Source organism: Batrachochytrium dendrobatidis (assembly GCF_000203795.2).
Source record: "Batrachochytrium dendrobatidis JAM81 unplaced genomic scaffold BATDEscaffold_4, whole genome shotgun sequence".
Taxonomy (NCBI): Eukaryota; Fungi; Chytridiomycota; class Chytridiomycetes; order Rhizophydiales; genus Batrachochytrium; species Batrachochytrium dendrobatidis.
This window is the reverse complement of record NW_006281102.1, coordinates 1,040,820-1,054,185: the sequence shown is the minus strand read 5'-3', so window position 1 is coordinate 1,054,185 and position 13,366 is coordinate 1,040,820. Positions and strand designations below refer to the sequence as shown.

General features: G+C 39.4%; 6 protein-coding genes across 6 annotated transcripts; 3 read left to right on the top strand and 3 right to left on the bottom strand.

Annotated features, from left to right (window-relative positions):
• Positions 1 to 563: 563 nt before the first annotated feature.
• BATDEDRAFT_87529 (uncharacterized protein) lies at positions 564 to 2,368 on the bottom strand (the record flags this gene model as incomplete). Its single annotated transcript, XM_006678084.1, has 4 exons — positions 564 to 1,148; positions 1,233 to 1,361; positions 1,445 to 1,575; positions 2,112 to 2,368. The coding sequence occupies 4 exons, from the start codon at positions 2,366 to 2,368 to the stop codon at positions 628 to 630; spliced, it is 1,038 nt and encodes a 345-aa protein (XP_006678147.1). The 3' UTR covers positions 564 to 627.
• A 993-nt stretch (positions 2,369 to 3,361) lies between these two features.
• BATDEDRAFT_33115 (uncharacterized protein) lies at positions 3,362 to 5,450 on the top strand. Its single transcript, XM_006677913.1, has 7 exons — positions 3,362 to 3,509; positions 3,767 to 3,848; positions 3,937 to 4,409; positions 4,507 to 4,643; positions 4,760 to 4,847; positions 4,928 to 5,094; positions 5,178 to 5,450. The coding sequence occupies exons 1-7, from the start codon at positions 3,393 to 3,395 to the stop codon at positions 5,257 to 5,259; spliced, it is 1,146 nt and encodes a 381-aa protein (XP_006677976.1). The 5' UTR covers positions 3,362 to 3,392; the 3' UTR covers positions 5,260 to 5,450.
• Positions 5,451 to 5,618: 168 nt separating this feature from the next.
• On the bottom strand, positions 5,619 to 6,597 carry BATDEDRAFT_87527 (uncharacterized protein; the record flags this gene model as incomplete). Its single annotated transcript, XM_006678083.1, has 4 exons — positions 5,619 to 5,710; positions 5,792 to 5,915; positions 5,991 to 6,088; positions 6,201 to 6,597. The coding sequence occupies 4 exons, from the start codon at positions 6,595 to 6,597 to the stop codon at positions 5,631 to 5,633; spliced, it is 699 nt and encodes a 232-aa protein (XP_006678146.1). The 3' UTR covers positions 5,619 to 5,630.
• A 128-nt stretch (positions 6,598 to 6,725) lies between these two features.
• Positions 6,726 to 10,943, top strand: BATDEDRAFT_87526 (proteasome regulatory particle base subunit RPN2; the record flags this gene model as incomplete). Its single annotated transcript, XM_006678182.1, has 11 exons — positions 6,726 to 6,753; positions 6,819 to 6,936; positions 7,179 to 7,242; positions 7,471 to 7,576; positions 7,690 to 7,781; positions 7,898 to 8,035; positions 8,125 to 8,259; positions 8,345 to 8,524; positions 8,600 to 10,255; positions 10,348 to 10,609; positions 10,669 to 10,943. The coding sequence occupies 11 exons, from the start codon at positions 6,726 to 6,728 to the stop codon at positions 10,767 to 10,769; spliced, it is 2,880 nt and encodes a 959-aa protein (XP_006678245.1). The 3' UTR covers positions 10,770 to 10,943.
• A 458-nt stretch (positions 10,944 to 11,401) lies between these two features.
• Positions 11,402 to 12,549, bottom strand: BATDEDRAFT_24114 (uncharacterized protein; the record flags this gene model as incomplete). The annotated part of the gene is made up of 5 exons (XM_006677851.1): positions 11,402 to 11,486; positions 11,717 to 12,055; positions 12,173 to 12,224; positions 12,378 to 12,413; positions 12,480 to 12,549. The coding sequence occupies 5 exons, from the start codon at positions 12,547 to 12,549 to the stop codon at positions 11,402 to 11,404; spliced, it is 582 nt and encodes a 193-aa protein (XP_006677914.1).
• A 253-nt stretch (positions 12,550 to 12,802) lies between these two features.
• On the top strand, positions 12,803 to 13,208 carry BATDEDRAFT_24113 (uncharacterized protein; the record flags this gene model as incomplete). Its single annotated transcript, XM_006677850.1, has 2 exons — positions 12,803 to 12,997; positions 13,068 to 13,208. The coding sequence occupies 2 exons, from the start codon at positions 12,803 to 12,805 to the stop codon at positions 13,206 to 13,208; spliced, it is 336 nt and encodes a 111-aa protein (XP_006677913.1).
• Positions 13,209 to 13,366: the final 158 nt, after the last annotated feature.

Here is a 13,366-nt window from a genome sequence, read left to right as displayed (position 1 = left end):
TTTCACCCTCTTTTTTTTAATCTGTCCATTGAACTCCATCACAATGACTCAAATTCGTTGTCTTGACTGGTTTTAAGCCGTCAATCCTACTATGATCTAGTACTGCTTTTACCAATCCGATTACTAAATGAGCACTTGAATAAATCAGTGTTTGTTTGTCTTTATTTTTGAGAATAGAATGATGTCGATTTGATATGCTGATGTCCAAGTTTTTATAATCTAAATGCCCATGGCATAGACACTGCAATCATCAAGCCATTATACCGTCGTATTCACGTAAAATGAATCAAGTGTGGTGTATGATAGACGGCCAGTCTCATAAAATGGCTGGCAGTTTATTGGACAATATTGTGCTTTTTAAACCTGTTGACGAAACTCGCTGGTCTTTTGATGACTGTCATGGTATCTGAGAGTTAGGATAAGCAAAGAGAAGCTGTATTGACAATATCCAAACAATCAACACCAATATCTGAGCCGCAATGAAGAGGTAATCACAAGATAAATACAAGTTTCATTTACGTGAATGCAACCGCAAAACAAAACTGATACGTTCAAAAGTACTAGTTTATTATTTGAACTCAATATCAATGAAAATAAGTTGATGTAAGATTCCAGGCCAAGACATTTTTAGACAAAAACCAAACCAACAGCAATAGCAATAGCAGAGACTCCAAAAGAGATCTGGCTAGCAATGCTACCACTTTTGGCTACCGATCCTGTACTACTTGAAGCAGGATTTTTGTTTACCAAGCCAGTAGGAAGTGCTGGAGATGTGGAATGACTTGTGGCGGCAGCAGAAGCCGTACTAACAGGAAGAGGATTGACTGGTGGAAGACCCTTTCCAGCAACACGATCCCAGAATCCTTCATCGTAAGCAGCATATCCAAGGCACTTGTCAATAGGCATGGGAACATATTTACCAGATCCAGCAAGGATCGCATCAAGAGCCGGAGCAGCCTGTGGTTCAGAGGTGGCAAACAGATCGTGCTCGAGAGAAATAACTGGGCCACTACCAGCGTTTGCAGCTTTTTGGAATTGCTGAACAACATCAAGAGCGCCATCAGCATCTTTACTGTCCAGAGACCATTCAACTATGGTTAAACCAAGATTTTGTAGAATGGCGCGAATTCTGTCATCAATATCTCCATCTAGCAGCCATTATAGGATTGACAATCAGTTAAAATCTAGCATCCACTTTTAAAGACTAGCAATCAGTTTGGTAAGCCACTTACATGGAGGACGGAAAAAACGAGGAGTCACACCAATAATCTCCTTGATAGCTTGGGCAGTAAATACAATTTCAGCAACATACTGCTCGCTTGAAACAGTGGTGGCCTGGGGATGTGACCAAGTGTGGATACCTGGTATCAGGAATAAAGATCAGGAATTAATTTCAATACAGTTGTACTGAGATTGCATTGACAAAGTCACTCTGTAGACATACCGATCTGATGGCCTGCCTGGTATGTCTGAAGTAGCTGTGCGGGATACTCAATGGCACGAGAACCTATAATAAAAAAAGTTGCAAGCTGGTTCCTGGCTTTAAGGGCACTCAGCAGATCTGCAGTGTAAGGTCTAAACCACAATAACCAGAAACGGATTTAATTGACAGATATGTGGCAGTGTCATGAATAAAAAAATGAAGTCAGCCAAATTGCACATCTGTACAGCCATATTCACTTGACAGAGCATTAAATAAGGGTGTCTGCATAAAAACAGTTGGTCCCATGGAATGATTGGTGTCAGTTTACTGAAAATGGTGTGTTCACTGATCTTTTTCCAGTAATCATATGGAACAGTTGCATTCCCAAGACTGCAATCTGCTTCTCAAATTAGAGCGCGGACATGAGATTTTAGAATAGAGTGTCAAGACAGTCGAGTCCAATATCTGAATTGCCATGTACAGTTGTATCAAAAGAGGAGAGAGGGATAGTTTTAATTCAAACTACAGTTTGATTGTGTGCATCATATGATGGACACTGCCTTGAAGAATTGATAATGTATTGAAAAAACACATTATTGTACATTCCAAAACAAGAGGCGTCACCATAAAATAATGCAGGTGTTCCATTCTACGTGAATATGGCAAGCATTCAATACAGTTCACTTACCCAGGACCATCATCGTATGACAAACCCCATTGATTGGCTTTGGGACAGTTGGTAACATCCTTGGACCAGTCTGGGTTGGGCAGACCTTTTTGGTTCACTGGAAGATTGGGAATATTTTTTAAAATGGCAGCAGACCACGATGCATTTGCAGGAGGTAGCTTGTCCATTACTGGATACATGGCAGGGTTAAGAGTCCCAGCAGATGCCAGAGTGGATATGAGCACAGTGGTACATACAAGTGTGTGTATGATTGTCATTGGAAATAAAGTCGGGATATAATATATGTAATGTGATCTTGAGAGTATTTATAGGAATTTGTAAGCGATTGATATGGTATTTCTGAATTGTATACGGCTAATAAATGCCGACAAGGCTTAGCAATCTCAATAGTATGTTCTCCACTATATGGCCACATTCTCAAATATTTACTGAAATCAGTGCCTGCCACTATGTTGTAAGATCGGCTGATTCCAGCCGATCGCAGATTAGAACAGCCTTCATTTACCGCCATATCCACGTAAACTGAGCATCAAAGGTGCCAAAGTACATAGTAAGCAGCCAGTTCCCATTAAATTTACTGGACAATATTGTGCCATCTGAACTCACTGACAAGGCTTACTGGCTTCTCCTTCATGCTTATCTTTGCATAAACAATTGACATGTTCAAAGCAATCCTCGCATTTCTGCCCCAATACACCCCACATTCTTGGCATTGGTTAATCCTCAATTCTTCAAACTGAACATTACACTACTGGGTGATTGGCATGCAAACAACAATTGCATATCCCGGAAATGCAATCTTTATTTTCTTAAACTGGAGCGCAAACGTATCCGAGATTAGAATACAGCAAATATCAGTTTGTACAACTGCATTGATATCAATAGTCAACCCTAATATCTGGATTGCAATGCATGAATCTGATGATCGTACAACGTATAGCTATGCAAAAAGTAAAGGAAGGAGCAGCTTTAAACCATAGTTTGATTTGTGTGCATCATATAATGGATATTGTATTTATTTTGAATTGATCATGTCAACCAAAAAGCAAGTGCAGTCAATGTGTAATAGAAAGCACAACGAGCATCTAACCACTGTATATTCCAAACCAAATAAAAACAGTACAAGACAATGTAAATACTCTTTTACGTGAATATAGTGGTATATGAATAAATGTAGTACATCACGTGTAATTATACTATTGATATGAATAGTACAATCACGACTTGAGATAACAAAGTCGTCTACATAAAAACAATAGCTATTAAAAGTAGTATTTAACCATGTACAAGGTCGAAATCCTAGGAGATACTCTGCATAATGCAGCCATTCAGCGTAGACAGAGACTGGATGAGGAGCGCAAGCAACGCATTTTTAACCCAAAAGTCCGTATTCTAGGTGTAAGTCTCGATTTATTAAAGCGTATTTGCTTTTAGTCGACTATTGGAATAGATATTTTCAAATAATGTAAACTTTGATTGGTAGCAGATGTGAATACATGTTGCCTACTAATATGTCAACAGTATACAATGCTTGACGTGGCATGTTTATTCAAAACTAACACAAATTGAAATACTTTACAAACTTATTAATACATTGTAAATGTGCCATAATTGCATATCTTTATGAAAATGACAAATAATATTGGCTTGAGCAGATTGACCTCCAAGCTTTGGATGAGCAGATTCAGATCAAAAACGAACTCAAGGAAATTGATAAGCAGCGCAACGACGCTCTAGGTAGATATATTAATTTATTCTATTGGCAATCAAGTTTGCATTGATTCAAATAGTTAAATTTTCATTTTAATCCGACTATAATTTCAAGACAAATCTTCCAAACTCAATAATGATATTTTGCAACTCATGGACGAGCAGGTTCAAAAAGCTCGTCGTCATTGCTTACAACAAACCAATCAGTACCGTCGCGATCATCAGCAACCACACCAACGTCGTGATTATGACCTCTATGATCCCAAAGCACTCCAAAAAGATGTTTCTACACGCGTTACCAACGGGCAATCCAAAGACCATCCCATAGGAATTAGTAGTCTTCAACGATTCGAGGGTGAAGATCTTGCAGCAGAGAAACGAACTATGCTGCAAAAGGATCAGATGCGTGTTTGGGCCAACGAACAAGTGTTTGAAAAAGAACGTAGACGACAGGAAGAGTTGGATGAGAAAAAAAGATATGAGGAGTTTCAAAAAAGTATTGGTGATAAAATGGCTGCTTTGCAGAGTTCTGTCGAACAGGCTCAGCGCGAACAGGCTCGACTTGATAGCGAATACAATCAGTCTTTAGTGAGTATCACTTTTTACTAGTTTATTTATTGAATTTAATGTATGTCAGGGGTTTTAAATTTATTTCTAATTGACTATACATGGGTTTGTAAAACAGGCCGCAGAGAAACGATTGCGTGAACAGCAACAAAAGGAATACGACAACAATCTCAATACTTACGAGATTGTCAGTCATATTAATAGTACTTTTTTAACTGAAGCTTCAGGTACGTCAGCCAGCAGACAATCTTCAAAGTGAGTAGTTACTATGCAGTCCAATAAGCATGTACATATGCCTTTTTGACTGAGATATGTGGTTACAATGATCAAGTTTGTCAGATTTTAATACTGCAGTGATAAAAATGTAATAGAATGCGAGCGGACCTGTTCAAGGGAATCACTACTGAGCAACGAAAAGAAATTCTAGATACCCAAGAACGCCAGCGAATGGAACAACAGGTTTTTCAATTGAAATTCAGCACATTCATATAGCATCAATTACTACAGCATATTAATCATTATATTATTTGCAAATTTAGAAACGATTGGATGAAAAAATCAAAGAGGAGGAGCGCTGGGCCATACAAGAAACTATGAACAATCGAGCACTAAATCTTCTTGAGCGCGAGCGTGTCCGTAACTCTCGTGAAAAAGCCATCCAGATTCGCCGAGAAAATGAAGCCAAAGCAATTGAGGATAAAAAACGGTAGATTCGTATATTCATGTATCTGTTTATGGCATATATAAAACACGCCGATTAATTTCAGTATGGTTTGGTGGTATTTACAGAAGGACTTATATCGACAAGGTGTTATACACTAATGCTCCTCAAGACGCATACTTTATGCAATTTAATACTACAAGTCGTTGAGTGATGAACTGTTTCATTGTTGTGAATTGTTGGTGCGATCGTATATGTTTTTGGATTTAATTCCAAGTCAGGCTCCATAATACTAGAGTTTTTTGAAATGCGAAATAGAGTCTAGTCAAGCTTGTCCCTAAAAAACTATTTTTGATGGTTTTACGTTTTGAATAAACAACTCCAGTCCTAGGGTTTGATATTAAATATTTGAATTTTTGCAGTATTGTCTGGGCGATTAAAGCATATGCGCAGTTTATTAGAAATATACAGTCAACAACGGAATAGTATTCAAAACATACGTTATTATGCAGCCATACCCATCGTGTTTTAAAAAACACGGCTTGATATTATTCTAATTCAAAAAATATACTTTACATTTATTATCGATTGCACAGTAGGATAAAAGTCTGAATGGCAATCAATGTGCTGGTATTTGCTTGTGCAGTAACAATGTGGTCATCTACAAATTAAATCATTACAAATGTGATTTAGCATGTTTCAATGTTGTAAATAGGATCCAAACATTTATACAAAAACTTACCAATAACAACATGCAACGACTCGGATTTCCCTGTAGAATATCTTCCGTACATATCGGATATAAAATCTTCAATCGATCTATTTGTAAGATACTGATCTGATTGAATAAGCGATACATTTGAAGGCTATATGGATTGAAAACAAGTCAGCTCTAGCTTATTACAGGTACACCAATGTATATAAAGCCATAGATAACGTACAGCAGTGAGAGCAAACTTTCTAAATATCCACATATCACCAGTCTTTGGCTCTGTCGAGAACAGCACAGCGGTGCCAGATCCAATCATGCAAATGGGTTCTAAAGATGGTAGGTAACAGATACGTTCAAAGGGATTAAAGTTAAAAATCAGACTAGTAGATCTAGTGAAATATGGTTAAAAGTGATATATTAAAGAATATTCCAAGCTTACTTTTAAACTTTAGAAAGTATTCCATGAATGAATGAATTTTCTGGCAACAAGGCTCAAAATAAAAGCCATCAGCATCAGGCACGACAAGTCCAGAGTAGTTTTCTATAGCAGGATCAAGATCCTCTAAAGATAAAGGGTTGGATAAAATATTTTTTTTATCAGCGATCCATTTAGAAGTGGCATCGTCCATGTGGGTAGTGGTGTGGGGAGTGTTTTTTGTAGACCAGATTGGAGGCAGACCATTTGCGGTGGAAATATGTACGGTGGGAAATACGGTGGAGCACACAGAGTAGACTTGAACAAAATGCTTTGGAGAGGTTCCAGGCTCGACAGAAGATAGTAGTATAAGCACCTTGGAGGGAGTTGACTGCTTCGTGGCAGGATGTGCTGAGGACATTGGATTAGGTTCAAGAAATCTGACCGAGTTCAAAAGTCAAATATCATACACGTGATATCCACGTGAACAGTGTTTGGTTTGAACGGCAAATCTACAAATTTGTTATCAAACTATTACAACTGCTGTCGATGCTTGCTGCTCCATTGACTTCTGCCGGTAACTGCATTGAACTCGTTCTGATTCCCGCATACATGAATGCTAACCCACACTGTTTACTCTAGCTGGTATTCTTTCGTTGCTGGACGAACCACAGGATGAGCTCAAGGCTTACGCGCTGTCCAAGTTGGATAGTCTGGTGGACCTGTTCTGGGCTGAGGTGTCCGACTCTGTTTCGAAGATGTAGGCTGATTTTGGCTGTTGTTCATATTGCTGTTTTTGAAAAGTGGAGATGCTTGCAGTTGAATGCAAGGCTGCTAGTAATGTCAGCCGGAACAGGCGGAATTTTCATGGAACTAGATATTCATCGCTGTAGTCCTTTGCAGACACTTGAACCTGTACACTAGCACTTGATGATTCGTTTCTTTTGGTGTTCTAATAGTTTGAATGGCATCTGTTTTTCTATCATTTTATCAAACCCACAGCGAAGTTCTTTATGAAGACGCTTCTTTCAAGGACCGCGAGCTGGCTGCCCTGGTCGCTTCAAAGGTAAATCTGTTTTGCTCACTGACTCCATCATGTCATTATATTGGTATATTGCATTGAACTGGTATGCTATTCAGTACATTTCAATCTGAATTTCATAGTTGCCAGTTTCAATCTTTGATTATATCTACTCGACTTTTATTTTGGTTATAGATTGACTATTATATTTCACAATATCATTCTGCATACACTAATCATTTTTAATGGCAATGCGTTTACTTTGTAAGCTAGGTTTACTATCATCTCGGAGAGTTTGAAGAATCGCTTACATTTGCTTTGGGTGCTGGAAAGTTGTTTGATCTGAACCAGCGCTCTGAATATGTTGAAACTATTGTTTGTAAGTAGTTTTGGAACATCCAGATCCGCCATGTGTCACAATCCTATAATGTCAAGGCTATTTTTGAAATGTGTATATTTTTTGAGCAAGTACTAATACTTTTTATTCATTAGCTAAATGTATCGACAAGTATATTGGTCTTCGTGCCGAGATGCAAGAGGTTCCTGATAGAAAAGTGGTTATTAATGCCAATCTAGAGAGCATTGTTCATAGAATGGTTGCTCGCTGTTATGATTTGAAGGAGTATTTAGAGGCAAGTGCACATTTCTACTGCACTTTGATGTGTTTATCGATTTCCAACTAACCGTGCCATTTTATCAGGTTGTTGGCATTGCACTAGAAACCTTTCGTTTGGATTTGCTTGAAGAAGTCATTACAAACGGCAACACTCGTGAGTTGCTCGCATATGTCTACGAAGCAAACACAAAGACTATGCAGAATATTGTGTTTCGTACAAAAGTAATCACTTTGCGTTGATTGAGTTTCTATTTAAAATATCTGAATGACTGATGGCTGTTTTTGAACATTCAATCTTGCTCAATTTTTAGGTTTTCCATCTGCTTGTTAAGCTCTATGGCGTTTTAGATTCACCAGACTATATTTCCATGAGTCAATGCATGGTTCATGTCAACGATACTGCCGGAACTACCAACCTTTTGAATACTTTGATAGCTGGAAATGAGGTATATTTGTCACTAGATCAGTATTGTATCTAGTTTTAAAACAGATTGATCTAACACTTGGCATGTTTGGTTGAATACAATATAGACCCAGGTTATAACTGCATATCAAATTGCCTTTGATATTGAAGACAGTGCTCCGCAAGACTTTATTCTCAAGGTTCTTGTTGCACTTCCTACTCCAGCTGAATCAGCTGTTGTCGCAGAAGCACCTGTTGCTGCAGATTCAACTGCCATGGACACTGATGAACAGACTCCACTTCTCAAGGTAGGTCAACCAATGGCTTTGTGTTGGTCTCTTGACTTTTACTCAAACTTTTAAATATTGTTTTCAACATGACAGACTGAGCCTAGTACAACCGACTCTTTTTTGCTCAAGATCCGCCAAATCTTAGCAGGAGATTTGACCATCAAATTGAATCTTGAATTCCTACATCGTAACAATCGAGCAGACTTGCTGATTCTTAAAAACACAAAGGCAGTGTTTGATTCGCGCAACTCTGTATACCATACTGCTGTTACTTTCTCCAACGCATTTATGAATGCTGGCACTACCAGCGATGAATTTCTTCGTCAGAACCTTGAATGGTTGTCCCGTGCTACCAACTGGACCAAATTCAGTGCTACTGCTGCATTGGGTGTGATTCACAAGGGACAGATTTCTCAATCCATGGCTTTACTAGCTCCTTATCTTCCCCGTGAAGGGGTGGCTGGGTCACCTTATTCGGAAGGTGGTGCTCTTTTTGCTCTTGGTTTGATTAATGCCAATCATGGAACACAGGTTCTTCCCTATCTTTCCAAGGCTCTTAAAGATACTCAGGACGAAGTTATTCAACACGGTGCAGCTCTTGGTCTTGGTGTTGCTGGCATGTCTACTGGCAATGAAGAACTATATGACGATCTCAAGAATGTTCTTTTCAATGACAGTGCTGTTGCTGGTGAGGCTGCTGGTATTGCCATGGGTTTGATTATGCTTGGCACTGCCTCTACAAAGGCTGTAGAGGAGATGCTTCAGTATGCACGAGAAACCCAGCACGAGAAAATCATTCGCGGACTGGCATTGGGTCTCGCTTTGATTATGTTTGGCCGTGAAGATCAGGCTGATGAGTTTATTGAACTACTTTCTACCGACAAGGATCCTATTTTGCGATATGGTGGAATGTACACTGTTGCACTGGCTTATGCAGGTACTGGAAACAACAAGGCTATTCGTCGCTTGCTTCACGTTGCTGTTTCCGATGTCAGTGATGATGCGCGTCGTGCAGCTGTAACTGCCATTGGATTTGTATTGTACAAATCTCCACAGCAAGTACCTCGTGTTGTACAACTTCTTTCAGAAAGCTTTAATCCTCATGTCCGTTATGGAGCTACACTTGCTTTGGGCATTTCTTGTGCATCAACCAACATGAAGGAAGCCATTGCACTTCTTGAACCCATGGTTAAAGATCCAGTAGACTTTGTTCGTCAAGGTGCCATGATTGCTCTGGGTATGATTCTTATTCAACATAATGAGGCCTCTGCACCCAAGCTTAACACTATTCGCAAGCTTTTTGAAACTACCATCTCTGATAAGCATGAGGAGGTTATGTCCCGCTATGGTGCAGTTCTTGCTCAAGGTATCATTGACGCCGGTGGTCGCAATGTCACCATCTCAATGCAAACACGATCAGGCTTTCCCAACATTCCCGCTATTGTCGGTACAATACTGTTTACCCATTTCTGGTACTGGTTTCCTCTGACACACATGCTTTCGTTGGCATTCACTCCAACAGGTGTAATTGGTTTAAATCAAAAATTGGAAGTGCCTAAATTTGAGTTTGGAGTGTCTGGAGCGAATCAGCAATTATTCGCATATGTTCCTCCAACCAAAGTCCCCACAGCTGAAGTAGTTGAAAAGGTTGCTACTGCCGTATTAAGTACCACTATCAAGGCCATGGCTCGTGCTAAGAAGGCCGAGAAAGCAAAAGACAAGGATGGTGCTGATGATGCTATGGATACCGTATGTTTATTTGAAGATATGTGCAGGATTTGTGTTGTGATGACTGTTTATCTTACTGAATTGTAAATCAAATTTATAAACCCAATTGTTAGGACGAAAAAAAGGATGCATTACTGGAATCTATTGAAAGTCCTGCTGCTGGTCCTGATCGCAAGCGCAAAAAGAAGGAATTGCCTGAGGTTGAAGTTATGCAAGAGTTTGTTGAAAACTTTTCGCGAGTTGTACCTTCTCATGTTCAGTATGTAACATTCAAGGAAAAGTCTCGGTATGTGCCTATCAAGAAAGAGTCAATTGGTGGCATTGTTATGCTGATGGATACACGTCCTACTGAGGCTGAGGAGTTGATTGCGATTAGTAAGTACAGTGCTGAAAAGTATTTGGTGTATGGTTTACTTATTTTTGAATTTGTCTAGGTTTGTTTGGACCTAAAAACACGACCTTGGACTCACAAACTCCTGTACTTTCTCCAGTCGATCCACCACCGGCCCCACCCCAAAACCCCGGGAATATGTGAAGTCCTGTTAGAAAACTTCCAGATTAGTTCATCTTTTTGCTTTTTAAAAACAGAATCGTCGCAAAGTTGAACAAGGGTTTAAGATTTACAGCCGTATTCACGTAAAATGAAACACTTGTATGCATTTTGCAATGACTCTATTTTTCCCGGAATAAACAATGGTTAAATATTCGGTGTACTTTCCTACTAGAAATTGATTGTATAGCTTTTTATAAAGCTCTGTTGTATGCCAAACCTTGTACACTCGCGCTCCAGTCCAAGAACCCAAAAAATGCATGCCAATCATCCAATGATGTAGTGTCCAGTTTGAAGAATTGGAGATTAACAAATGTCAAGAATGTGGAGCGTATTGGAACAAAAAGACAACAGTTTTTATACAAGCACGAAAAAAGACTAGTGAATTAGAGTTTAAAGGACACAATGCTGCTCAACAAGGTTGGTATCAAACATGATACTGACTGTTTATCACCTATTTAATGTTCTACATGAATACGGCTGTAAGATGATCAAATAAGTTTTTTTGTATCAGGTCATAATTGAATGGATTACAGGAATCATTATACTCATGAATAATAAAATAAATGTATTTAAAAAAATGAGCATGATCCCGTTACTTTTGTGGTGAAACCATCTTAGCATGAAGCACTGGCAGCCACTCGTCTTGTTCCGCTGTCATAGATACCTCTACCATTGCGTGAAGTCTTGCTACCACCCATTCTAAATAAAAAGAAACCCAATGATGTACCACAAATGATTGCCAGTGAAATCCATCCATTCAACAGCATAAATATGGACATGATCACCAAGCTTGAGCCGAGTTCAGTCATATAGGCAATAGTGCGAATGAGTTGAACACGCCAAATAGACGCTCTATGTGAGAAATAGGACAAGCTTGACGAGTTAAAACCAAGCTATTCAAAACCAACACTGTCGAGTCAGAAACCTACCGATCCAAATGTCGCATAGGAGGTACTATTGGAGACTTCAAATTAACACTGTTGGTATCACCTGGGGTTCCAAACCCATGAGCAATTGGGACTTCTTGCAAAGTTGCCCAGGATGGGTTAGTAGGCTCTACATCTGTATTTGCACTTTGCCATTCTGAATTGCTCAAGACTGATTCATGAGACATATGGAGTGTAGATGGTGTATGAGTTGGCAATCGGGTATGAAGAGGAATGTCATCTATGGATTGCGTTGAGGGTGTATTGGTGTATGCAAAGGATTCTAATTGATTGAGCCACTGTGGATCTTGATGGTGTCGATACTCTCTAAACCATTCGAGACTGAGTGGTATCCCAAGTCAGAGTAATAAAAAGCAGGTTAGTATCGAGGATCAGAGTCGTAGAAACACTCGAATCGTCTTATCCAGTAGATAAGAATATATCGTGAATTGCACTTACAGAAAGCAGGACACTCCAATGCAGATGCTAGTGATCAGCATTCCAGGAATACCTATGGTTTACAGATTCATATAGATTGGATTATCAGTAAATCGTTGATTCAAAGCGACTAGTACAACTTTAGCTCAAACCGAGCATGTTTGCAGTGACAGTATCGCCTTGAGGCATTCATTTCTTGCAATATGAAACCTAGACTAAGCATTACCATAAGTTCTCCAAAATGGAAACAAGACCTTGACATCTACAAGAACATACAAAAAAATCAGTATTCAATGCATGATTGCATACACCCTGACAAGAGCATTACCTATTTCCCAGTTCAAAACCATGCTAGAGCCAGCGACAAAGGAATTGACATCGGGATTGGCAGAAGCCATAGAGATAGTATGTGGAGAATGAATAATGGCGAGTTGGATTAAAATGCAGTAGTGAGTTGATGAGAGTCGAGTCCAGTCTAGATGGCAAAAGTCAAAGTTTACAAAATGTGACCGCCACGTTCGCGTGGCACTTGAATGGATAATCACGTGATTCGGGATGAACAAGAAACGTTTGAGGGACTTGTGAGGGACTCATGAGGCAATCCTTGAAACATTGTTGAACGGCCAGCTTTGGCTTCACCCAACACTTGCCATGAATGCTTCTCAAACCATATCTGATATAGACTCGTTGCTTCAACTCACCGACAAATTAATGGCTCCGTACAGTCCTCACCCTGTCATGGCTGCTTCTGTTCCAAACTCTCCATCAGACACATTACATCCTCAACCTTTGCTTTCACAGATTCTCGCTTTGCTTCACAAGGTTGCAAATGCTGAATCATTAAAGGTGATCTACCAACACTGTCTTGCTGACTAAAACCTGCCCGTGGTCTAACCATGTAATGCATTTAAAATAGATGGCAAATCAAATCATTCAGAGCACAGGCGGTGTAGATCTGTCGCAGCGAGTTGTCGAGTTGGATTCGTCCATCTTGAAATCCATTTCAAAGTGTCTTGAACTCAAGCATGTTATGGATGCACTGATCTATCCAGGCTAATTGTCCCTTTTCACAACCGCACTCTTAATCCACCCACATGTTTGATTAGATTTCTTAATGAAATTCACCAAGGAAACTATTTCATTAGTATTACAGTCATGCCTACGCAAAATGGAACACTAAACAAAAACTAGCCGAATATTGAGTCACAGTTTCAG